A 27,472-nucleotide genomic window follows, 5' to 3' on the forward strand; every position below is an offset into this window, starting at 1 on the left:
CTACTCTTTAAATCCTTGATTTAAATGTAATAATCAATGAACAATCATGATATATAAGCAAAACCAAGTAAGAAACACTTGCCCTCAAGGTTTGACTGAAATCCCTCTCCAAAATCGCCTTGATCCATTCTCCAAAACTCATAAAATGGTAAAAATGAGCTCAAAATCTCAAATTTGGACGATTTATACCGCTGGACCAGTTTTCCCTTCGCGGTGGAAACCATCACCTTTGCGATTGTAACTCACAAAATGCACAGCTCCAATCCTTCTTTGCGATCGCGTGGCACCACACGCGATCGTGATGCGTAACCTCCAGCTCTTCTTCGCGATCACAATGCGTCTTCCACGACCGCGATTCACAATTCCTCGAATTCCACTTTACTCTTTGCAATCGTGACCCTAACCATTGCGATCGCGATTTGCACCTCTATTATAAAAATTTGCAGTTGTTAAGTGGCTAAAAATGTTCTGGAACTCACTCGAAGTTTTCGGGACCCCGTCCAATCATCCTAACTAGTCTGTATACTCTATATGAACTTGTCCAAAGTCTCAAAATACAAAACGAGATGCTAGAACTCAAAATGACTGGTTTGGTCATTACATGCTATACCCAAAGAAGATCCTAATGCTTTGAGTTCCCCAAAGCAGCTTAGTTTCTCTTTTCCAAACCAATCTCGCAAGATCTAATCAAAACAATAAATTAGATAGTAGAAATTAATCACCGAAATCTCATCTATCAAAACAATAAATTAGATAGTAGAAATTAATCACCGAAATCTCATCTTCGTTTCTACCCATTTACTGTTCATAGAAACCCTAGTTCTTGAGAATCATTCATGAACTAGTGATTTTTCCCATTCAAATAATGTTTATCAACTCGATATAGCCCCCAAATATCAACCTTATACTAGTATTTGAATGAGGGGTTGAAATATTATCTATTTGGGTCAAGAACACTAGATTTTGACTTTGTAGTGATCGTGAAGATTTGGGTGAAATCATAAGGATTTGATCCATGGATGATATCAGAACTAACATTAAATGGTGTTAGGTATCCATAATTGTAACTTAAATGCTTACTTTGGGGTGTATTAATGATGGAAAGCCCTTCTCTCTCTAGAACTAAACCCCAAACTTCAATGGTGGAGGGGACTGGATTTGCCAGAGCAACCGTGGAGGGGACTGGGTTTGCCAATAATGTGACATGGGCTGCCAATGGTGCCTCCAGCCCTCACTTTCCCAACCCCATTGAAATTGGCCACGGTTTGCCAACCGTTGGCCAGATAGACTGCTCCGCATTTACACAATCATCACTTCAATCGCAGCTCAACTAATGTGGACGGTGCTCAGCCGATAAACTACATTGAACTAGCAAGAAATTTCATAGTGACTATCATTTTCTGCATATCAACAGCCAAAAGCTACACAATTTTCATTTAATTTTGCTTCATGCTATCATGATATATTATTAAACTAACGACGCATAACAGATTCGAACAAATATCCAATAAATTGAATTATCGTGGTTGTGTTGTTACTTGCGGGTGTTGGGTTTGAAATCTCAAAATATAGAAATGAAAGAATTCTGTATCAAAAAGACAATAGAGTTAGAAGAATTTTGTTAACGGGGTGTGCCTTTAAGGAATGGAATTCTTAGACTAATTGAACAGTCACGAACAAAAAATATACAGAAAATGGACAAAGCAGATTATGTACATAATGTACAATGTACATATAGCAAAATACTTGGATCCTTTACATCGTTCTATATTTTCCTGATATTATTTTGATGAAGCAGATGAACAGAGCTCCGACCTCGCTCTTTAGCCTTGTCAATCGTAGATAGAAGTACCGCCAAAAAGTCTTCTGCTTGGTCATTTGATGCGAAAACCAAATTGGCCTGGAAAAGCGGAAGAGAAGTTCGAGGATTGTTGTTCCATCTCTTTCCCCTAGTTGCCCAGCTTCTTTTGTGCGAAATGTGATTCTGCCTTAGCAATGTATCTGAGCTACTTCCCACAATATGTACTTCATCATCGTCGTTATCAGCATGGATTACACTATCTATCCCGATTTCAGTTTCTACCAACCACTCTGGGTTAGCAGGCACTCCTTGACACTCGGGCTTCCCATATTTTACTATACTGGAGCAGGAGACAATTAATATAAGCCTCTCAGTGAGGACAACAAACTTCCCATCATGCCTAAGAGCTTTACACATTACCAACATTTCGTCTTTGAGCATAATATGGTCGTCAGCCTCTCTAAGAATAGATACTCCAATTGCTTCTTCCCAAGAGTAAGGCCGCAAAGGAAGTTCTCTAGTTAAATGCCTTGGCAATCGGACCCTAAAGCGATGAGATCCCCGATTATGGAGTTTGCTCCGATTTCTGATGCTTTGTGCAGTTTTGCCGGTGATATCAAGGATACTGGCTGCTGGTCTTGCCACAAGTCCTGTCACTCCAAGAGCTATGCCTGCAAGAAGAAATATGTTTTGAGGCTTGAAGCTGCGATAGTCTAAATTAGTACAGAATTCACTTCCCTGGAGGTTCAACTTCGCTGCAATACTGACCAGAAAAATAGCATGGATAAACTTGATACCTGAGAGGACTCCTGGAAGGCCATGTCTCTCTGCCCCTTTAATAGGTGATTGTAATAGACCTGTTAGACCCTGCAAATCAAGAATAGGTACCAACTGTGAAAAAGGGATGAATCAAAATTGCAGGACATTTAACTCCTAATACATCCTTCTTCATCGGTGACATCTTGTCACATGAGAAATAACGAGACTCGAAGAAGCTATTCTAAAGCCATGAAGAGTCAAAGGAAGCTAAAAGAGGAAGTGAAACAGACTGCTATGCCCATGGGAGCTAAGAATTGAAAATAACATACCTCTAAAAATTCATTTATCACCCCTTTGCTATGGGAGGATATTCCCTTTTGCTGCCTTTCCATACTTCTGACAGCCTGATCATCAAAAGTAAATGCCACAATACCCTACAAGATCAAATGAATGAACACGTGGTCAGATAATATAGAGTATGAAATGATGTTTGATACAAAAGTACCTTGTGTGCAGCTTTGCTGAATTGGGTGGCAGCATCACTTAAGGCATACACGGTGTTACTCAAAAGACTAGAGGTCCCTTCTGCCATGCCTTTAATAAATCCTGCACGAGTCTGCAGAAAGAACTGGGCTTTATATCTAGTGGGAAGGCTCTGCAGAAAGAACTAAGCTTTATATCTAGTGGGAAGGATAAAAGATCAGGTAATGCAGAAAGTACCTGGAAAACACTTTGAACAGGAGCAGACAAGAAATCTTTAAGGCCAAGACCCATGCTCCTCGCAAACCCCATAGGATTGCCAATAACTCCTGCTGAACCAAATACCTGCAGCGAACAACGCTATTTCAATGCCCATGACCACTAAGAAGACTCTGAAGAAATGTACTTTGGACCTAATTCAACCCCAAAAACTTGCTAATAAGGGTGAGAATTGCCGGGACCATATAAGAAGACCAAGTCCACCTCCCACAACCGATGTGGGACAAATTAACACTCCCTCACAAGCCCGAGCGTGGACAACATAATATGGGGCCCCACCATCGGGTAAACCAAGAATTGGCATGGGTCTGACTCTAATGCCATGAGAAGAAATGGATCTTGGACCTAACTCAACCCCAAAAACTAGATCATCAGGCTGAGATTTCCCAAGATTTCCCAGGACGATATAAGGATACCAAGTCCACATCCCACAACCGATGTGGGATAACTCAAAGACTATTGCAAGAAACAAGTCATTCAGTTTACAAATGAATAACTATCAGATTGGCTAATAATTCATTGTTTGGCTCTTCAAATCATTTACCAATATAAGCAAATGGACACTTCCATGAGATCAACACCAAGAAACACATAACAGGGAAGGTTATTTCATGAACCATAACAAAAAGTATGACATTACTACAACACTTGTTCTTTAAAAAAGCAGCATCGGGTTGTTCCCTGGTCTAAGAGCAAGTACAATTTCATCCTCCCTCTGTCCCATTTTAGGCGATGGTGTTTGATTGGGCACGGAGTTTAAGAAAGAAAGTAGGATTTTTGAATTTATGGTCTATAACAAACCATAGACATTCGTGAGGTATATATCATCTCAGTAAGGGTAAAACTGAAAGTTTAAAGTTAAATTGCCTCCAAATAAAGAAATGTCATTATGTTTGGGAAAGACTTAAAAGGAAAATGTGCCACATAAAATGGGACAAAGCGAATACTATATTAAGCAGAGAAATGGATTGAAGCTCAGAAGCATTTTCACAAAGACTTATTACGGTTGAGCTTTTTAGAGCTATAGCCAAATGCTTTTTGGATAGTTGATTGTAATAAAATTACTATGATGTGAGGGTCTGGAATGCCGAAATAAAGTGAGAAATTTGCTAAAAGCCAGACGCCATCATTGGGTGTTACAGCGATGAAGATGAAAAAATGTGGACCAACAATGAGGTACTGGTACAATTTTCTTGACTAAAACTTCATAGAACTACCTGTACACTAACTGTGCAAAAAGATAATCAGCACACAGTATGCAATCTAGGTGGTACCTTGACATCAGGTATTTTAAAGTTGGATCGCTAATCGATCAGTCTATCCACAACATTCCGAGTTTCTTTTGGTCTACCCAATTCAAAATGTTTTAAGTTTGATACATAAGATAAGCCCTTTGCCCTTTCTCTTTTCCCTCCATTCCACACAGCTAACGGAATCCTAAAGCAGACCGAAAAATCTCTGACAGCAAAGACAGACAGAGCGTCAGCAACTTTTCCACCTCAAACCAGAAAACCAGTTGAAAATGGGTGGCAATATTTAGAATCTCTACTGAGAAACTTCGATTAATATTGGAATTACCTCTCTTTACACTCCCCTTCACATTAAACTACAAACTGAATATAATGAGAGTTCTTGAAGCTTGTAGTAATTTGAAGCTCACATTGATGCATGATCAGATATATAGTGCAAGCAAAGCCTACATTCAGCTCCTCAACATTGTACCGGGATCTGAAGTTCTGGTAGATTTTGATACAGAAGTCAGAACTGGGATGTTCTAGCCTCTGATTATTTGGAGATAAATTCATTCTCCATCTCCCCATCTACTGAAGGAGGACCAGAGTTTTTTAGTGGTTAACTACGGGAAGATAGTCAAGGTGTGTAGACATTTACCTTGTACATCTCATGAAGAAATTGTTGTGTGTAATGCTCGATTAGTATCTCTTGAACAGATTCCCAGCTAGCAAGCTGATGTGAAAGGATTACTTGTTTAAGGTGAATTTGTGCTCCCTCGATATCAGCAAGTGCCATAAGACCCCTCTGCAAAAGTCAGTGTCATATGACTTGAGAAGCACACATATAAATGAAGTTGCTGAGCGAAATTATAAAACAGTATTGTTCTATGATGGTTTCTCAAGCTGACTGTTAGAATTAAAAATAAGTTAAAACATTTATGAAATCATCATATGTTCCAGCATCCATCATATAGCCTTACATGTATAAGATATTCTCCAGATGTAAGCACTCCATTTCGAAGCAACCAGGGACTGCTGGAGAAACTATAGAAGAAGTTCAATGTTATAAACATACAGTAAAGTCACATGAAAACACAATATGAATTTCAATTACCTTAAAGTCAACTTCAGCGGAGCCACATCAAACAACTCAACATAAATCTTCTTCTGCCTTTTGGCGAGAAGGTGAATCTGTTGCCATGGGGCTCCAATTGGAACTATTATAGGTAGCAGAGAGGTCCTATCACTGCTTCCATGAAACACAGGAATCTTAACTGAGTAGCATTCATTTACATCTGATTTCTTGGGTGCCTGATCTATGGAGTTAGAGATGTTCATAGTAAAAACACCATCAAAAAGAGGATGGTCTGTTGAATTAGAGTGCTGTAACGCTCTGCTCTGCAACCTTGACGATAAAGTTTTAATGAAATCAAACAAACTCAAGATCACATACTGATCAAGTTCAAGATGAAAATCTGCTACTCTGCAAGAAAATAGACTTGTTAGGCAGTGATACAACAGAATAAATGTCGATAGAGTTTGGATTTTAGCAATACATTTGTAAGGAAGCAGTTACAGACCTTAGACTTATGTACTCGAAGGAGACTAGTGACAGATATCTATTATTCCACTTCGTCACCACCAATGAAAGTACCGGTTCCCGTGAGCTCTCCAGATCTGTCCTTACTCCACTAGTAATTGTCTTACTAACATCAAATGATAAGATAACAGGGTAAGGTGTACATGTTAACTGGTTATCAATTTGCAAAGAGGTGATTTGAAAAGAGAATCTCTGTTGATCTACACCCTGCGTGAAATCAACTGTAATGTCTCTTGCACAAGTGAAAATCAGTTCCTGCAAAAGAAATGTAGTAGTATGACAACTCAAGAATTTTGCATTGAAGCTTGCAATTTAATAATCTTCGATTACAACAATTGAAGGTACCTCTGGCATAGAGCTTATTAGAGAGATGCCAACATAGGGAATGTCCACCAATATTCTCTCTTTGCAGTCAGAAGAATTTTCATGCTTCAATACATGTCTATTTCTATCCTTGGACTGAGAGATGTGTGGACTCTTCATACCACTCAATACATGGTAATTTGAATCAATGATGCTCAGAATCTGTATTTGGAAATATAAACTGTCACTACAAAAGAGAAAGCAAAACAAAGATGGTATGTGACTTTTGAAGCATCATCAATGCACCTTGACTGCTCCTTCAGAATGGACAGAAACAATAAGAGTTCTTTGAGGTTTCTGAAAAAGGTAAGCAGAAGTCATATGTGTAAGCAAGGTAACAAGATTATCATATAAATGATTGGAGAAATGTTACTTACGGTCTCATATACAATATAATAAAGAGTAAATTGTGTTTAAAATAAAGAGAATGACAGGGAACTTACTTTTTGAAAAAAGGAATGGTTAGGTTATTAAACTTAAGGAAAGCACTACTAGATGAAAGCAACATAAAAACCCACAAAGCAGTATCTGTTCTAGATCAGTACAAGATTGTAGGTCTTTCAAGACAACTTCCTTTCATGTAATTTTAGGTCTACATCGTCCCCTTGTAACACCTTCACTTACTATGGTTCCAAACCTAAGAACTGTGCATCTGGAGGTCTACGCAGGATACGACCAAACCATTTCAAACGACCTTCCCTTATTTTATCTTTAACTAGTGATATTTGCACCTTTTGCTGAACGTGGTCATTTTAATCTTTTCTAATTTTCTAAGATCAATCACCAATCTTAGCATCTGTATCTCTAGTTGACACTCATATTGTGGATATGGTGGACTTTGGAAGCCCAACATTCACTCTCATATAATATTGTTGATCTTACAACTGTTCTATAGAACTTGCCTTTCACTTTGACAGGCATCCTTCTATCATATAACACTCCAGTATACACTTCTCTATTTTAACAATCCTATTTTGATTTTATGTGATATCTACATCTATCATACAATTGTTCTATGACATCGAGCCTATGTATTTGAATTGTTTCCCATCTAATCTCACCTCAATTTCACTCTTCTTATGCTGTTAAACTTGTAGGGTACATATTAAACCTTACTTTCACTTATCCTAGAACTCGCTCTCTAGAGTGCTTCTCCACAATTCAAGCTCTCGGTTGACACTTTTGTTATTGTTGTCAATTAGCACAATATCGTTGGTGAATAGTATATGTTGAAGTGTGTGACAATCTCATCCATTGGGATGGGGAAATGATGCCTAGATTTTTGGAATTCGAAATAAAATTCATGCTACTGAGCAAGTTGAATATTATTGATTATCATCCGAGTTAAGTGGGTTATGGCAAGAGATAGCCTACTATCCGGATCTCCAAGCGAAGTGTATTGATGATGCAGTTCCCTTTCAACAATTGGTTGAAAAGGAAAAGTCTATATTTTCTGGCCGATTTAGGGTTTAGGATCATATCAGGATACAAGTTTCTCTTGAGGATGCATGTTCTTAAGTTCAACAGGAAGAGAGTCGACAAGGACCCATGTTTTATTCATCATCAACTGAGAAGTTTGGGTTGGCTGTATCTCATGAGCAACTAAGGACAATCAACTCTGAGAAAGATCACATGCACAATGAATATTGTGAAAAGCCAAGAAGTACAAAGAAGACATGCTAGAAACTACATGGTAGACCAACTAGAGGTCGTGGGGGAAAACATACAGGTCTATCTAGGTGTCAGGCTAATATTGAAGAAAATGTGGAGACTTCCAGGGAAACTGCTTCTTGAGAAATTTTGTCTTCGGATAAAGTTCAACATCTTCGCCATCTCCTAAACAAACTTGATTTTTCTAATGTTGCCACTTCCAATTATGTCCAGCCAGGTATTGCCTTTAATGCTCACCTTAATTCTTCGATTATTGACTCTGGTGCCAAATAAACACATGACAGACTCCTCTAAAAGCTTTCAAAATTACTCTAAGTTCCAAAGAGTTCCAAATGTATACCTGATATTACATTATTATCCATTCTCCATGTACCTGAGTTTCCTGTTAACCTATTATCTGTTAGCTCTATCACCAAAGCACTAAATGGTAGTGTCGAATTCTTCCCTGGTCATTATGTTTTTCAGCATTTTCAAATAAAGAAGAGGGTTGGCAGTGAAAGATTGCATGATGACTTATATATGATTGATGAAACTTGAGACTTTGGTCAAGCTTTTTTTTTTGGAGGAAATAAGGATGTCAATCGAAAATAGTACAATGACATAGACGGTTGTGACACCCATCATTTTTTGTTTTAAAGAATGTAATATCCTAATTTATTTTCCAGAATTGAATGGTTTGGACATTCTTTTAGTAGAAGAAATAGTTTACTAAAAGACAACAAAGAGGTTAGAAATGAGGAAGAGATCTGTTTAATAGGCAACACGAATTGCACTCTAGTTCCTTTGCAGTTCAGTGTTAGGGTTTTAAAACAACCTGGAAAATGCAGTTCAATGGCTATAAACAGCTTGAATTATGAAAAGTAGGTATCAGTAATCAACCACTTCCGCGTACTGATCAATATTTCAAAGCAAAGCTTCAAAATTGAAAAAGAACATCAGCTTAGTAATTTGCACAAAAAGCTAGGTTTTGTCAAGTACAAATTGACTTAAAATCACATATTTATACCTTTATATAAACAGATTATCCAAAATTGATTTTTATTATTTTGTTATATGCGTATAAAATGTGTATTGGACAATTTTTACTCATCTCATTGTCTCTTACTTAAAATTGGGTAGCTCTAGCAAAATGAATTAGGAATTTTCTTCGCATATTCTAGTTATAGATCACAAACTATTTGATTTTCTCGGGATAAGTCAAAAAATGAATTCATCAATCGATACCAAGATGATGCGAAAAAATTATAATTAAGTATAGAGCATTAAGCTTTCAGAGGAGTTCCAACAATCTTAAATCATACACCATTTTTAAGGTCAAGAATTCATTCTCTAACTTTTTAAAACAGATAAAACAGATGAAGCGTGTATACTCAATTTAGCATAGTATCAGAGCAGGCAGATGTCCAGGGTTCAAGTGCCACCAATTATTAAAAGAGGATTTCACATCCATAGCCAAAGAAAAAGAATGCCCCCTAAATTATTCTCTTACACTTTCAAAGAGAGTAGAATATACTCCCTCCGTTTCAATTTATGTGAACCCATTTGACTGGGCACGGAAATTAAAAAAAGAGAGAAGACTTTTGAACTTGTGGCGTAAAATAAGGCACATATATTTTGTATGGTTATAAATCATTGCATAAAGGTAAATTGTTTCCAAATAGGGAAGGGGTCATTCTTTTTGGCACGGACTAAAAAGGAAATAGGTTCACATAAATTGAAACGGAGGGAGTAATATATTTTGAAGAGCTCTCTCATCTTTGTACTTTTTCTTTTCAACTGATCGATAAACTGGTTGTAGCTCTATGTCAATGCCTTTAAGGCATCCATAATAATATACGTAGCAAAAATTTGATGGCCTTTTGTACAACAACAACCAAGTGAAATCCCACAAGTGGGATATGAGTAGGGTAGTGTGAACGCGGATCTTACCCCTACCCTGGGAAGGTAGAAAGGTTGTTTTCGATAGACCCTCGGATCAAGAAAGATAAAAAGAAACAGTAAAAACAAGCAATATCAACAAAAATGGCCAGAAAGATAATAACAACAAAAGGCAACAACAGCAACAAGCCGTAACAACAACAGAATACCAAGAAGCTGAGGCGAAAGATAATAGAAAAACAGCAGGAACTACTAGCAATCTAGGATAGAAACTACCAGACTAATCCTAAAACTATCGGTTCGGAACAGAAATACACTCGACTAGCTACTAACTTTCTACCCTAATTCTCGACCTCCACACCCTCCTATCAAGTGCCATGTCTTCGGTAAGCTGAAGTCGCGCCATGTCCTTCTTGATCACTTCCCCCCAATACTTTTTAGGTCTCCCTCTACCTCTACTCCTACCCATCAAAGCCAATCACTCGCACCTGAAGCATCTGGGCTTCTCCTCTTCACATGCCCGAACCATCTCAGTCTCGCTTTCCGCATCTTGTCCTCCACGAGGGCCACTCCCACCTCTGCATATTTTCATTCCTAATCTTATCAAACCTGGTATGCCCACACATTCATCTCAACATCCTCCTTTCTACTACTTTCATCTTCTAGATACGAGAATTCTTGACTGGCCAACACTCTGCCCCATACAACATAGTCAGTCTAACCACCATTGCGTACCTTTGAGTTTCGGTGGCACACTTTTATCACACAAGACACCGGAGCCTCCTTTTCATCCACCCTGCTCCAATGCGATGTGTGACATCCTCGCCAACCTCCCCATTCCCTTGGATTTCAGACCCAAGATACTTGAAACTTCCTCACTTGGGATAACTTGTGAATCAAGCCTTACGTCGATGTCCGCTTCCTCCGTCAAGTCACTGAACCTGCACTCCAAGTATTTTGTCTTACTCTTACTCAAATCGAAACCTTTAGACTCTAGGGTGTGTAACCAAACCTCCAACTTCTCGTTAACACCACCTCTTGTCTCGTCAATCAGTACAATTTCATCTGCAAATAACATACATCATGGCACCTCCATTTGATGGCCTTTTGTGACGAGCAAATATTTCTGACCGAATTAGGTTATTGGTGTATATTCGTCTAACTAGTTCTGAGAGTAGGAAGTGAAATTTAAGGTAACATTATTTTAGAATTATTAACTCCAGTACGGGCTTTAGATATTTTCTATTTTACATTACAAATCAAAAATATCAACAGCTAATACCAAGCTATACCAATAACAAGAACATGATTCTGGTCAAGTACGAAAAGAACTATAGTGAATACAAGCTCTACTTAAACATTACAAACTGAATTAGAGAAAGCGAAGTACCTCGGGAGTCGCGGATAGGTATACTGGTGCATAGTCTTTCACGTCATCTAGAGCATATGATCCTATAGCACGTTCACCCGTAACCTGCAAAATCCAGAGAGAAACCTTACTACCAGAAAAACGCGAAATAATCATTCGGCTTTAAATATAGCAAAACATACCTCAATAGTGAGACGATGTGGATAGCAGGGTTCATCCCATGCATAAGGGCAAGAAGTGTAGGAATGGACCATGGTTTCAAAAGTTTCGCACCTTTGTTGGTAAACACGTAGCCTCTTGAATAGACAAAGAAGGGAAAGGGTGAATTAGCCAAAGATCAACAACTAAGTTAAAAATCAGACATTTGTTTTGCTAGTCGAAATTCTGTGGAATGAGCAAGGCTCGTAACATTAGTGTTGATTAGCATGATATAAGAGCTTTGATTATATTTAGGAGATTGTTGATTAGCATGATTTCAGGAGATTTGGTTATATTTAGGAGATTTGATTTTTATTTGATTTGATTTGATAGCTGGACTGATTGTATAGATTTATTTTATTTCCTTAACTAGCATTAGGAGCTTTGTATAAATTCTCTTGCTCACGGGATGTAAACACACACAGAAATACAAGAAGCCTTTTCTTCTTCTCAAAAATCTACATGGTATCAGAGCCATTGCCACCTTTTTGAGCAGCACTAAGGTTCCGTTTTTTATCAAAGAGGCCGAGTTTTCTCTCTGTTGGTGGCTGTCCGCAACACAAACTTCTTTTGATCCGTTTTTCTTTTGGAATTTTCTTTTATGATGGGATCGCTGGATCATTCCGAGCCTATCCCTACCACTTTTGATTATTTCATCAGAGTTAAGGTTCCGTCGAGACAGATTTGATTTCCGGCGAGGCAGATTATTTTTTAGCAATGTTCTTCAGATTTCCTTCTGATTGAGCAAAAAATTTGGAGACATTCAAGGAGACGATTTTTGGAGAAATCTTGTCTTCGGGTGAAATTCAGCTTCTCCGTCGCCACCTAGCCAACCTTGACTCCGCTAATGTTGCTACATCTAATTATGTGCAATCAAGTACTGCCTTTGCTGCTCACCTTAATTCTTGGATTGTCGATTCCGGTGCAAATAGACACGTGACAGAATTTTCTAAAGGCATTCAAAACTATTCTCCGTGTCTTAAAGGAGATAATATTAAAATAGCCAATGGTTTTTTACCACGTATCTCTGAAACAGGTTCTGTCATTTGTACTCCTAATATTAAACTATCATTCGTGCTCCATGTCCTTGAGTTCCATGTCAAACTTTAAACTGTTAGTGCCATCACCAAAGATCTAAAATGTAAAATCGAGTTCTTTCCCTATCATTATTTTTTTCTGGATCTTCAAACAGGAAAAAGAATTGACAGTGGTAGATTGCGTGATGACTTGTATATATTAGATGGAATTCAAAACTCTGGTCAAGCTTTTTTTGGGGAAAGTAAGAATGCCAAACAAGAAATAATACAAGGGCATAGACGGTAAGGACACCCATCATCCTTTGTATTGAAGAAGTTATATCCCGATTTATTTTCAAAGACTCAATTTGAATCTTTGTTCTGTGATGCGAAGCATACAAGAAACTCTTATCCTGTGAGTGATAATAGAAGAGCAACTCTGTTTATGACTATTCATTCTGATGTATAGGGTCCTACCCAAGCTGTTTCTTTGTCTGGTAATCGCTGGTTTGTTACTTTCATTGATTACTGCACTAGGATGGCTTGGGTATATTTGTTAAAAGCCAAAAGTGAAGTTTTATATTATTTTTAGTCATTTCATAAGATGATTTGTACTCAGCTTGATGCAAAAATAAAAATCTTAAGAACTGACAATGGCAGCGAATACATGGATAAAAGGTTTGGTGCTTATATTGGAGTCTGATGGGATAGTCTATATCAGACTAATTGTCCTTACACTAGTGCACAAAACGGGGTAGTTGAAAGAAAAAATAGGCATTTGGTAGAAGTAACAAGATCTCTTATGTTCATCATGCATCTACCAAAACCTTACTGGGGGATGCTATTCTGGTGGCTGCCTATCTTATCAACAGAATGTTACTTAAAGCCCTCAATTTTAAAAGATCTCTGAAAAGGGTAAGAATAAATATATTGTTCCTCCAAAGATGTTTGGGTGTGTGTGCTTTGTCCACTCTAGGAATTCTGGGAAACTTGATCCTGGAGCTATAAAGTGTGTTTTCATTGGGTATTCTCCGACACATAAAGGTTACAAATGTTATCATCTTCCCTCTAGGAGATCTTTTGTTAGCAAGGATACCTTTTGAGAATCTGAGCCGTATTTCAGTATTACTTTATCACTTCTTCAGGGGGAGAGCAATAAGGAGGAAGAGGTGATTCTACCTAGTTTCATTACTGGAACTCTTGATGACATTGTCATAGGGGAAAGTGAAATTGGTGAAAAAATTCAGGGGGAGACTATCGGGCGTTTGGATAGGCCTGATTTGAAAACTTACTCAAGGAGAAATAGGGAAAGGGAGCCTTAGCGTAACTGGTAAAGTTGCAGCCAAGTGACCAGGAGGTCACGGGTTCGAGCCGTAGAAATAGTTTCTTGCAGAAATGTAGGGTAAGGCTGCGTACAATAGACCCTTGTGGTCCAATCCTTCCCCGGACCCCGCGCATAGCGGGAGATTAGTGCATCAAAATGCCTTTTTACTCAAGGAGACATAGAGCATGCAATCTACCGAAGTTGAACCTTCATCTACTGGTGAGTTATCTACATTTCCTAATGAGTTAGATGTGCCTATTGCTCACAGAAAAGGAGTTAGATCTTGCACCACCAAACACCATTTATCTAACTTTGTCTCCTATAATTCTTTGTCTCCTTCCTATAGAGCCTTTGCCTTGTCTATTTCTTCTGTGTCTATTACCCAGAATTGGAAAGAAGCTGTTGCAGATCCTAAATGGAAACAACCTATGATTGAAGAAATAAAGGCCTTGTCAAAAAATAAGACTTGGGAACTTGTCACTTCACCACAAGACAAAGAAGTTGGTTGGCTGCAAATGGGTCTTCACTGTGAAGCACAAAGTTGATGGCTCGATTGAAAGATTCAAAGGAAGATTGATGGATAAGGGATTCACTCAGACTTATGGAGTGGATTATCAAGAGACATTTGCCCATGTTGCTAAGACAAACACTATTAGAATTCTTTTGTCTTATGCAGCTAATCTTGATTGAGACTTGCAACAGTTTGATATGAAGAATGCATTTCTTCTTGGAAACATAGAAGAAGAGGTGTATATGGAGATTCCTCCTGGATTTGATATTGCACAAAATTAAGGAAAGGTATGCAGATTGAAGAGAGGTACGGACTGAAGCAATCCCCCAGAGCTTGGTTTGACAGATTCTGCAAAGCAATGATCTCTTTCGGTTACCAACAAAACAATGTTGATCACACCCTCTTCATAAGACATCAAACGGGTAAAATCACTCTTTTCATAGTTTATGTTGATGACATAGAAATGACAAAGAGGAGATAGCCCGATTGAAGAAGTTATTGCATATGAATTTAAGATCAAAAATCTAGGAAAAATGCACTACTTGGGAATTGAGATGGCTTGATCAAAAAGAGGAATCTTTATTTCTCAAAGGAAGTATATTCTGGATGTCTTGAAAGAAACTAAACCCACAGAATCACCCATTGAAAGCAATCACAAGTTACAAAGCGGAGTTGGAGAATCAGTTGATAAGGAGAGAGATATCAGAGGTTGGTTGGAAGACTCATTCATCTCTCCCACACTAGACCAGACATAGCCTATTCAGTTAGCCTGGTGAGTCAGTTCATGCATGATCCCCGAGATCCTATGCAAGCTGTCTTTGTATCTAAAGTGTGCTCCAGCGAAAGGTATACTTTTCTCCAAACATGATCACCTCCAAATAGAAGCCTTTACAGACGCGGATTGGGCTGATTCTCTAGATGACAGAAGATCTACATCCGGCTATTGTACGCTCGTAGGAGAAAACTTGGTTACTTGGAGAAGCAAGAAGCAAAATGTAGTTGCTAGATCAAGTGCGGAGGCAAAATATAGAGCTATGGCCAAGGGTATTTGCGAACTGCTTTGGCTACAAAAGCTACAAGTGGAATTGAGCCTGTCTGAAAAAGAAAAACTTTCCTCGTATTGTGATAATAAGACTGTCATCAGTATAGCTCATAATTCAGTCCAGCATAACCGAACAAAGCATACAAAAAAATTACAACTAGTGTCTTGAGTTTGTTTTAAGTGCCATCGGAAAAACAACTAGCTCATGTGTTTATCAAAGGTCTCAACAAGCGAACTTTTCATACGTTGAGTTGCAAGTTGGGCATGTGCGACATCTTTGCACCAACTTAAGGGGAGTGTTGATTAGCATGATTTAAGAGATTTGATTATATTTTGGAGATTGTTGATCAGCATGATTTCAGGTGATTTAGTTATATTTAGGAAATTTGATTTTTAATTGATTTGATTTGATAGTTCGACTGAATGTATAGATTTATTTTATTTCTTTAATTAGCATTAGGAGATTTGTGGATGTAAACACACACAGAAATACAAGAAGCCTTTTCTTCTTCTCAAAATCTACAATTATAGGACCAAATATCAAGCTTTTTACCTTGATGAAACTATTTAAAAGGACATTAGCACTCCATATTCCAATTTTTCTGAGTAGACATGACCAAAATGGAAAGGAAAGAAATTATTGGAGTACAAGATGTTTAAATAATTGGTGGAATTTAAGGACAATTTATGTTTAGCACTCTTCTTAGTTGAGTTAAAATTTACTTTCTAAAGATGGTAAATCTTTACTGCTCTTGGAAGGCCCAATACTTTTGACACCTTAAATAAGGGAGTTGAAGAAGATAAGATAGACAGACAACAGACCAAACTAACAACACCAACAACACAAACTTTAAGAAGAGGTGATTACACAATTAAACAATTCACTAACCAATTCCATAATTTGATGAGTTTGCTAAAATTTAGACCAATGTTACCTAATTTAGTAGATATGTCAACCTATGGATGGGGAACGACTTTGTAACCTAATACTTAACCTAAAACAAACTTTGTTATGGACAAACTACTTTAAGAAATATCAATTTACTTTGCTAAATCTTAAATATTCTTATGCTATAGAGAATTTAAAAAGGTCTTTAACACAGTGATTTTGGATAAATATATAGAGATCCTCTAGAAAGCTGAAGTTTTAGACGAGGTCAGGTACACACATAAAGTGAATTTTCCAGATGTGGGAAACCATGTTGAAAACCCAATTAAATAAATAGTGTATTCACTTGTCTCCTCAACAACTTGAATTTTTAGACGAGATGGCATAGCAATCATTACATAATTGGAATCACATTTTTACTAACTTAATGTGAATATATATGTTAAAATTTGCTAATTAAGGAAAACATGGACAGTAATGCGGGTTGCAAATTAGAGATGAAAATCGCCAGTTCACCCTTATAGAACGAGCATACTCAGTGGCATTCACTAGACGTTTAGATATTTTATTCTCTTTTTACTTAAATAACTTAGTCCATTGTTCTCAAACCAGATCTGTGTTAAATGTTTTCCTTTTTGGTAGCTTACATCTTTGTAAGAATTTGCTACAAAAATTTGTCAAAACTCAAAATATACTAGAATAGTCCCCTAGTTTTAGACACTTATTATTGTCTTGTGGTATTCGTGTCCTCATCCAACCTTGTATTTGTTCACATATGCTACTAGTATCCTATGTCACTCAGAAATGAAGTCTATATCTGCATCCCAATCAATTTATGTCACATAAATAGGGTGGCAGCGGTGAAAAAATTGGAGATGACTTTAAAGCAAGACTTTTGCGGTAACCAAAATCCTAGAGAATATTTTACCCATCTAGCTGTGGCTAATACAAGGTCAAAAACTACTGTGTTGCACAGAAGGAATATACCTCCTGGGAGAAATTGTCAATACGGTATGGCATAAAGCCAGTATCATCTTCTGACACAAGAATCAAGTTTGTCCCCGATTGACCGTGAGGGCTCCCAATAATTTTATCATCTTTAATTGAGACATCAGCAGTCTGAACTTCCACACGTATCATGTTCACGGCACCAGAGAGAAAATTTCGCATTTTCACCTGAATATCACCTAGATGTTCTGGCAAGAAGCAACCGGACCATTGCCATCCAGGTTCAGCAAATTTAATAGAGACTAGCAACTCCCTGAAATATATTGACACATAATAAATAACAAGAATAAGGAGCAGAAGCAAGGAAAAATCAGCAGAAAATCACAGCTCTGCTTCTCATTCGTCCAACACGTATTGCCTCCCAGACTTATCTAAACACTTGCATCATCAGAATTGTTGATCAGAAAAGACAGCTTACCAATGACTATTCCTACAACATTTCCTCCCTAAGATCTTAACAATAACTACTCCCACGAAAAGGTGCTCTCTCGTCATCTACCCTTTATAGATTCGAGAAGATTCATAAAGAGATTCAAGTGTTTCAACTAACACCTTGTAAGTGATGACGGCAATTAAAAAGTTGATGGCATGGACGGGGTGACTACAAGATATTTTGTTACCGTGTCATGCAAGGAGAACATAGAGGATGTAAAAATGCACGGGAGAAAAATCTATTATTGATCTTTTATTAAGTGTTTTACAATAGCCCTATTTATAACTATACACCATACATATTCTATTCCTATTCCATGCGGGACTAGGGTTATTTACATAACTATCTAGCAGTACTCCTTAAGCTGGTGCATACAAATCATATGTATCGAACTTGTTACATATGTAACTAATACGAGGACCAGTGAGGGACTTGGTGAAAATATCGGCAAGCTGATCATTCGACTTCACAAACTTTGTAGATACTGAGAGTATCTTTTCTCTGACGAAGTGACAGTCAATCTCAATGTGTTTAGTTCTCTCATGGAACACCGGATTTGATGCAATATGAAGGGCATCTTGATTATCTCACACAAGTTCCATCTTACAGATCTCACCAAGTTTCAACTCCTTGAGCAAATGTTTGATCCAAACTAGCTCACATGTTGCCACGGCCATTGTTCGATATTCTGCTTCGGCACTAGACCGAGCAACCACATTCTGTTTCTTGCTCTTCCAATACACCAAATTTCCTCCCACTAGATCAAAATATCCAGACGTAGAACGTCTATCAGAAGATGATCCTGCCCGGTCAGCATCTGAGTATCTGTTGATTAGCATGATTCAAGGAGACTTGATTTAGAAGTGTTGATTAGCATGATTTCAAAAGATTTGATTATATTTAGGAGATCTGATTTTATTTGATTTTATTTGATAGCTGGATTGATTGTATAGATTTATTTTATTTCTTTAATTAGTATTAGGAGCTTTATATAAATTCTCTTGTTCATGGGATGTAAACACAGAAATACAAGAAGCCTTTTCTTGTTCTCAAAATCTACATGGTATCAAAGCCCTTGCTGCCTTTTTGAGGTGAGTTATCTCCCTCGCAGCACTAGGGTTCCGTTTTTATCAAAGAGATCGAGTTTTCTCTCTCTTGGTGGCTGTCCGCAACACAAACCCCTTTTGGTTCCATCGAGACAGATTTGGTTTCCAGCGAGGTAGATTACTTTTGAGCAATTTTCTTCAGATTTCCTTCTGATTGGGCAGAAAATATGGAGACATTCAAGGAAACGGTTTCTGGAAAAATCTTATCTTCTGATGAAATTCAGCTTCTCCGTCGCCTCCTAGCCAAACTAGACTCCCCTAATGTTGCCACATCCAATCATGTGCAATCAGGTACTGTCTTTGCTGCTCACATTAATTCTTGAATTGTCGATTCTGGTTCAAATAGACACATGACAGACTCTTCTAAAGGCATTCGAAACTATTATCCGTGTCCAAAAGAAGATAATGTTAAAATAGCCAATGGTTCTTTAACACCTATCTCAGGAACAAGTTCTGTCATTTGTACTCCTAATATTAAACTATCATCCATGCTCCATGTTCCTGAGTTCCCTGTCAATCTTTTATCTGTTAGTGCCATCACTAAAGCTCTAAAATGTAAAATCGAGTTCTTTCCCGATCATTGTATTTTTCGGGATCTTCAAACAGGGAAAAGGATTGGCAGACTTGTATATGTTAGATGGAATTCAAAACTCTGGTCAAGCCTTTTTTAAGGAAAAGATGTCAACCAAGAAATAATACAGCGGCATAAACGGTTAGGACACCCATCATTCTAAGTTTTGAAGAAGTTATATCCCGATTTATTTTCAAGGACTCGATTTGAATCTTTGTTCTATGATGCGTGTGAATATGCCAAGCATACTAGAAACTATGAACCTGTGAGTGATAATAGAAGCACAACTCCGTTTATGACTATTCATTCTGACGTATGGGATCCTACCCAAATTGTTTCTTTGTTTGGTAGTCGATGGTTTGTTACTTTTATTGATTGCTGCACTAGGATGACTTGGGTATATTTGTTAAAAGCCAAAAGTGAAGTTTTCTCTTGTTTTAAGTTATTTCATAAGATGATTTGTGTACTCAGTTTGATGCCAAAATAAAAATCTTGAGAACTGACAATGGCAACAAATACATGGATAAAAGATTTGATGCATATTTGGAGTCCAATGGGATAGTCAATCAAACAAATTGTCCTTACACAAGTGCACAAACTGAGGTCGCTGAATTAAAAATTAGGCATCTGTTAGAAATAGCAAGATCTCTTATGTTCACCATGCATCTACCAAAACCTTACTGGGGATGCTATTCTAGCGGATGCCTATCTTATCAATAGATTGCCACTTAAACCCCTCAATTTTCAAGTCCTCTAGAAACTTTAAAGGGTAAAAATGAATATATTGTTCCTCCAAAGGTGTTTGGGTGTGTTTGCTTTGTCCACACTAGAAACTCTGAGAAACTTGATCCTAAAGCTATAAAGTGTGTTTTCATTGGGTATTCTCCGACATATAAAGGTTACAAATATTATCATCCTCCCTCTAGGAGATCTTTTGTTAGCATGGATTAAACCTTTCGAGAATCTGACCCTAATCCAATATTACCTCATCACCTCTTCAGGGGGAGAGTAGTAAGGAGAAAGAGGTGATTCTACCTAGTTCCATTACTGGACCTCCTGATGACACTGTCACAGGGGAAAGTGAAATTGGAGAAAGAAATCAGGGGAAAACTATTGGGCGTTTGGATAGGCCTGATTTGAAAACTTACTCAAGGAACAATAGAGCAAAAGAAGCCATCATACAATCTACCGAAGCTGAACCTTCTTCTACTGGTGAGTTATCTACATTTCCTAATGAGTTAGATGTGCCTATTGCTCACAGAAAAGGGGTCAGATCTTGCACCACCAAACACCCTTTATCTAACTTTGTCTCCTATAATTCTTTGTCTCCCTCCTATAGAGCATTTGCCTTGTCTATTTCTTCTGTGTTTATTCCCCAGAATTGAAGGGAAGCTTTTGCAGATCCTAAATGGAAACAACCTATGATTGAAGAAATGAAGGCCTTGTCAAAAAATGAGACTTGGGAACTTGTCACTTCACCACCAGACAAGAAGTTAGTTGGCTGCAAATGGGTCTTCACTGTGAAGCACAAAGCCGATGGCTCGATTGAAAGATTCAAAGCAAGATTGGTGGCTAAGGGATTCACTCGGACTTATGGAGTGGATTATCAAGAGACATTTGCCCATGTTGCTAAGATGAACACTATTAGAATTCTTTTATCTTGTGCAGTTAATCTTGATTGGGACTTGCAACAGTTTGATGTGAAGAACGCATTTCTTCATGGATACTTAGAAGAAGAGGTGTATGGAGATTCCTCCTGGATTTGATATTGCATAGAGTCAAGGAAAGGTATGCAGATTGAAGAAAGCCTTATACGAACTGAAGCAATCCCCCCAGAGCTTGGTTTTACATGTTCAACAAAGCAATAATTTCTTTCGGTTACCAACAAAGCAATGTTGATCACACCCTCTTCATAAGACATCAAACGGGTAAACTCACTCTTCTCATAGTTTATGTTGATGACATAGTAATGACAGGAGATAGACAAAAAAAAGATGTCCCGATTGAAGAAGTTTGTAGCATATGAATTTGAGATCAAGGATCTAGGAAAATTGCAGTACTTCTTGGGAATTGAGGTAGATCCAAAAGAGGAATCTTTATTTCTCAAAGTATATTCTGGATCTCTTGAAAGAAACCGGTATGACAGGTTGCAGACCCGCAGAATCGCCCATTGAAAACAATCACAAGTTACAAAGCGGAGTTGGAGAATTAGTTGATAAAGAGAGATATCAGAGGCTGGTTGGAAGACTCATTTATCTCTCCCACACTAGACCAGATATAGCCTATTCAGTTAGCCTGGTGAGTCAGTTCATGCATGATACTCGAGATCCTCATATGCAAGTTGTCTTTCACATCTTGCGGTATCTGAAGTCTGCTCCAGGGAAAAGTACTTTTCTCCAAACATGATCACCTCCAAATAGAAGCCTTTACCGACGCGGATTGGGCTAGATTTTTGGATGATAGAAGTTCTACATCCGGTTACTGTACGCTCGTAGGAGGAAACTTGGTTACTTGGAGAAGCAAGAAGCAAAGTGTAGTTGCTAGATCAAGTACGGAGGTAGAATATAGAGCCATGGCCCAAGGTATTTGCGAACTGCTTTGGCTACAAAAGCTACTACAGGAATGAGACTGTCTGAAAAAGGAAAACTTTCCTTGTACTGTGACAATAAGGCTGCCATCAGTATAGCTCATAATCCAGTCCAGCATGACCGAACAAAGCATGTGGAAATTGATCGACACTTCATCAAAGAAAAAGTTATAACCGGTGTCTTGAGTTTGTTTCATGTGCCATCGGAAAAACACCTAGCTGATGTGTTTACCAAAGGTCTCAACAACCGAACTTTCCATATTTTGAGTTGCAAGTTAGGCATGTGCGACATCTTTGCACCAACTTGAGAGGGAGTGTTGATTAGCATGATTCAAGGAGACTTGATTTACGAGTGTTGATTAGCATGATTTCAGGAGATTTGATTATATTTAGCAGATCTAATTTTATTATGATTTGATTTGATAGTTGGATTGATTGTATAGATTTATTTTATTTTCTTAATTAGCATTAGGAGCTTTGTATAAATTCCCTTGCTCATGGGATGTAAACACAGAAATACAAGAAGCCTTTTTTTCTTCTCAAATCTACAGTATCCAATAATTTGTTCATGGCCTCGATCTTCGAACAATAATCCTTTGCATGGGGCTGATTTTATATATTGAAGAATGCGGACAACTGCATCCCAATGACTATCACCGGGAGAATCCATAAACTAACTCACCGCACTCACAGGAAAGGAAATGTCAGGTCTTATCACAGTGAGGTAATTTAATTTACCAACCAACCGCCTATATCTTGCAGATCGCTAAGCGGCTTCCCTTGTCCTAGCAGAAGTTTAGAATTCGGATCCATAGGAGTGTCAACAGGTCTACAGCCTGTCATTCCTGTATCCTCAAGAATGTCTAAGGCATACTTCCATTGTGAGATCACAATACATGAGCTAAACTGAGCGACCTCAATACCCAGAAAATACTATAATCTGCCCAGATCCTTAGTCTGAAAATGTTGAAAAAGTTGTTGCCTCAACATAGTAATACCATCCTGATCACTGCCGGTTATAAAAATATCATCAACATAAACCACCAGATAAATACAGAGATTTGAAGCAGAATGCCGATAAAACACAGAGTGATCAACTTCACTACGAGTCATGCCAAACTTCTGAATAACTGCGCTGAACTTACCAAACCAGGCTCGAGTACACTGCTTTAGACCATAGAGGGGTCGACGCAACCGACATATAAGGCCACAAGACTCCCCCTGAGCAACAAAACCAGGTGGTTGCTCCATATAAACTTCATCCTTAAGGTCACCACGAAGAAAAGCATTCTTAATGTCCAACTCATAGAGAGGCCAATGGCGAACAGCATCCATGGATAGAAAAAGGCAAACTGATGTTATTTTAGCCACGGGAGAGAAAGTATCACTGTAATCGAGCCCAAATACCTGAGTATAGCCTTTGGCAACAACACGAGCCTTAAGTCGATCAACCTGGCCATCTGGACCAACTTTGACTGTATACACCCAACGACAACCAACAGTCGCTTTACCCGAAGGAAGAGGAACAAGCTCCCAAGTACCACTCGTATGTAAAACAGACATCTCGTCAATCATAGCTTGTCACCATCCTGGATGAGATAGTACTTCACCTGTAGACTTAGGGTTGAAAACAGAGGACAAAGATGATGCAAACGCATAATGGGGTGATGACAGACGATGGTAACTTAAACCAACATAATGGGGATTAGGATTAAGTGTGGACCGTATACTTTTCCGAAGTGCAATCGGTTGACTAGAAGGAGACAAGTCCGCAGTAGGAGCAGGGTCAGGTACAGGACGTAAATAGCTAGGCCTGATGCTAGGCGCGGACGACGATGATAAGTCAGGAGTGGTGGAGCTGTAGAAGGTTGAACTGGACTAGGTGATGTAACTAGAGCTATAGGTGGTGGAGCTAGAACTGGAGTTGTAGGTGGTGGAGCTGGAGTTGTAAAGGAAGATGAATGGGAGATAGTGACTGAATCTCCAAAAGATGGAACTGGTAGCACCTCAAGAATTATCTAAGTGATTACCTGGACCTGTGAAGTATGATTGGCTTTCAAAGAAGGTAACATCAGTAGACATAAGGTACCGCTGGAGGTCATGTGAATAGCATCGATATCCATTCTACGTTCTTGACTAACCCAAAAATACGCACATAAAAACAGGAGGAGCTAACTTATCTTTTCCTAGAGTAAGGTTATGAACAAAACATGTGATCCCAAAGACACGGGGTGGAAGAGAGAATAAATGTGAGTGGGGAAACAAAACAGAGAATGGAACTTGATTCTGTATAGCTGAGGATGGCATACGATTAATAAGATAACAAGATGTAAGAAGTGCAACCCCCTAAAACGCAACGGAACATGAGATTGTATGAGTAGGGCACGAGCAGTTTCAATAAGATGTCTATTTTTCCTTTCAGCTACCTTATTTTGTTGAGATGTGTACAGACAAGATGTTTGATGAATAATCCCATGAGAGTTCATAAACTGCTGAAATGGGGAAGATAAACACTCTAGGGCATTATCACTACGAAATATGCGGATAGAAACGCAAAATTGATTTTGAATTTCAGCGTGGAAGGTCTGGAAAATAGAAAATAACTCGGATCAAGTTTTCATCAAAATTATCCAAGTGCACCTGGAATAACCATCAATGAAACTGACAAAAAAGCGAAATCCCAAGGTAGAACTGGCCCGACTAGAACCCTAAACGTCTGAATAGACTAAAGCAAAAGGTGACTCTGCTCGATTATTAAGATGCCGAGGGAAATTGGAGCGAGTATGCTTACCGAGCTGACATGACTCACACTCTAGAGTGGACAAGTGAGATAAACCAGGTACCATTTTCTGAAATTTTGACAAACTGGAATGTCCCAACCATTTATGTAATAAATCTGGAATCAGTAACAGGACAAGTTGTTTAAGGAAGATAAGATGTGAGTCCATGCGATTTTGCAAGGATAAGGTAATAATGGTGAATGATCTGCCCCGTACTGCATTTTTGTATAAAAACAAGGTTATCAAGAAATAAAACAGAGCATTTAAGTGATTTGGCTAAGAGACTAACGGCTATGAGATTAAAAGGACTACCGGGAACATAAAGAACTGAATCTAAAGGTAAGGAAGGATGTGGACTTGCTTGACCTATTCCAGTTGCCATGGTTTGAGACCCGTTTGCCATTGTGACTGTTGGGAGAGATTGAAAACATGAAATAGTAGTGAATAGAGATTTGTTACCAGAAATATGATCAGATGCACCTGAATCAATGACCCAAGACTCGGAGGTTGAAGGTTGGGAGTCACAAGTCATGTCACTATCTGTTTGAACAACGGAAGCTATCCATGAAGATGTTTGTTTACACGCTTTGTACTGAAGGGACTCAATATAATCCGATAGAGAAACTATCCAATTGTTCATAGTATTGGATCCCATTTTGCTAAAATCAATTTCTCAAATTCTTGACTAAAGTTGTATGGTTAACCTTGGAACCCCAAATTAGAACACTTTTTCTTTTTTGGAAAACATTGTTCACTCACCGGAAAACAAAAAGGTCATCAGATTTTGGTGAAACTTGGATGGGTAGGCTCCGAAAAGCCTCGCGAAAAAGCTGTCTTGAAGAAACTTTGCGAAAAAATGGCCGGAAAGTGGCCCACGCGCTGGCGCGTGAGTCGAAACCCTCGCCATAAAATTTTCTATTACCGGCACGTGTAGGCGCGTGGCAGCTTTTGTGCCGGAGAAATTTTCTGGGGTTGGTCGCCGGACGGTGATCTACCTCGTGGTGGTGTTGGTTTTTTGCACAACACCGACGGAAAGTGACTTTCACATAGACAGCCCTTAGGTCACAGGAAAAATTACACGATGACGAAGTTCTTTCTTCCCGGTTACGCTGGAATGACGCACAACGATCCTTTCACACTAATGCTCTGATACCATGTGAGAATGCACGGGAGAAAAATCTATTATTGATCTTCTATTAAGTGTTTTATAATAGCCCTATTTATAACTATACACAATACATATTCTACTCATATTCCATGTGGGACTTGGGTTATTTACATAACTATCTAACGGAGGATTAGTTTGAAATGTCCCTAATGGAAATTTCAGACAAGGGGCTTTGCATGCATTGGGGTATCATACTCCTCCCATGCTTCTAGGAGTATTATAGTCCTCCACTGCTTCACCAAACTAAATCACAATAACTAGGTGCTGGAGTTCTATATGTGCAAATGCACGTGCACTTAGTTTAGAAGTATTTAACATTTATGAGGGGAATTCGTAATATGTGCAAACTTAGAAGTAACTTGAGATATCAATGAGCAATGATAATGCCAACCACCGTCACAATATACCTCATTGTATTCGTCCACTGAATATGAGAATGCCTTCCAGATTCCAATGTGAAAACATCATCTGTTCCTTTCTGCTTGTAACACAAATCCTTGTTGCATGCATTACTGATTACGTATCTGTAGAATTATGAGTGCTTAATTATAGATACATTCCTGGCAGGAAGATGTTAAATAAACACTTTGAATATGGTAGTAGAATGACATAATTATGATATTGTAGATTACCTTGGCTGAAAGGTAATAATTCTTGTCCTACCCAAAAATGGTGCTGCAACAGCACTAACAGAAGTTACATAACCAGATTTCCTGGATGGTTGTGGGACCGTTACACTGGTCGAACCAGTAGGCGGCACAAGAGAAAAAGCGATAGACCAAGAATCATTAGGAATGTCATCCATCAGAGAATTAGGTAGATATCTACACAGTCGGACCATAATTTCACTTGAAGACAAACTTGGGTTAGGTGAATACATCCGGCAATTAACCTTCCAAGCATCACCTTCTGTTAAGCTACAAGATTTTAAGCTGGACTGACTGCTTGTATAAGACCTACTCCAGTGAAGCGATGCTTTTGAAGCATATATATCATGCTTCTGTGAACCCCGGTGAAGAACTGTTGAATTATCAAACTCGATCGATTGTGTCTCAGAGAATTTACGGTCATGTGACTTTGTGACGAGGTAATTGCTCAAGGGAGCTACAGGCAGAATGTTGCTATTCGCAGCTGTATCCATATCTTGATTAGAAGTAAAAATGCCAAGACCATCTTTCTTGCGGAGAATTAGGTCCTGCTCGTCCACATCATAGCAAGAAGTAATAACACTAAAATGGCCTTTTGTCCAGTTGACAGATTCAGACACAACAAGGGGGAAACCAGTGCAATTGTATAGCAAAAATGGAACCGAAATGCATATTTCACGAGCTCCACAGAATGCATCCATCACCTTCTCAATTGCAACACACAGAGGACCTAATAGAGTGGAGATTATAGAATAAAAAA

The 27,472-nt window shown here is 38.4% G+C and overlaps 1 protein-coding gene across 18 annotated transcripts in view; it reads right to left on the minus strand.

Moving 5' to 3' along the window:
* Positions 1–1,583: 1,583 nt before the first annotated feature.
* Positions 1,584–27,472, minus strand: part of LOC107809406 (uncharacterized) — an 84,586-nt gene continuing 58,697 nt past the window's right edge. For all 18 annotated transcript variants that reach the window (XM_075229620.1, XM_075229627.1, XM_075229618.1 and 15 more), the window contains 16 exons: positions 26,698–27,442; positions 26,473–26,589; positions 17,400–17,673; positions 11,615–11,728; positions 11,454–11,537; positions 6,761–6,811; positions 6,497–6,676; positions 6,132–6,406; positions 5,666–6,034; positions 5,532–5,595; positions 5,210–5,356; positions 3,281–3,385; positions 3,066–3,176; positions 2,890–2,994; positions 2,599–2,668; positions 1,584–2,472 (listed from right to left, as the gene is read on the minus strand). In XM_075229620.1, coding sequence (XP_075085721.1) covers positions 1,766–2,472; positions 2,599–2,668; positions 2,890–2,994; positions 3,066–3,176; positions 3,281–3,385; positions 5,210–5,356; positions 5,532–5,595; positions 5,666–6,034; positions 6,132–6,406; positions 6,497–6,676; positions 6,761–6,811; positions 11,454–11,537; positions 11,615–11,728; positions 17,400–17,673; positions 26,473–26,589; positions 26,698–27,442 — 3,518 coding nt within the window. In that variant the 3' untranslated portion in view covers positions 1,584–1,765. The remainder of the gene's footprint in view (positions 2,473–2,598; positions 2,669–2,889; positions 2,995–3,065; positions 3,177–3,280; positions 3,386–5,209; positions 5,357–5,531; positions 5,596–5,665; positions 6,035–6,131; positions 6,407–6,496; positions 6,677–6,760; positions 6,812–11,453; positions 11,538–11,614; positions 11,729–17,399; positions 17,674–26,472; positions 26,590–26,697; positions 27,443–27,472) is intronic.

This window comes from Nicotiana tabacum, chromosome 14, assembly GCF_000715075.1.
Source record: "Nicotiana tabacum cultivar K326 chromosome 14, ASM71507v2, whole genome shotgun sequence".
Classification (NCBI taxonomy): Eukaryota; Viridiplantae; Streptophyta; class Magnoliopsida; order Solanales; family Solanaceae; genus Nicotiana; species Nicotiana tabacum.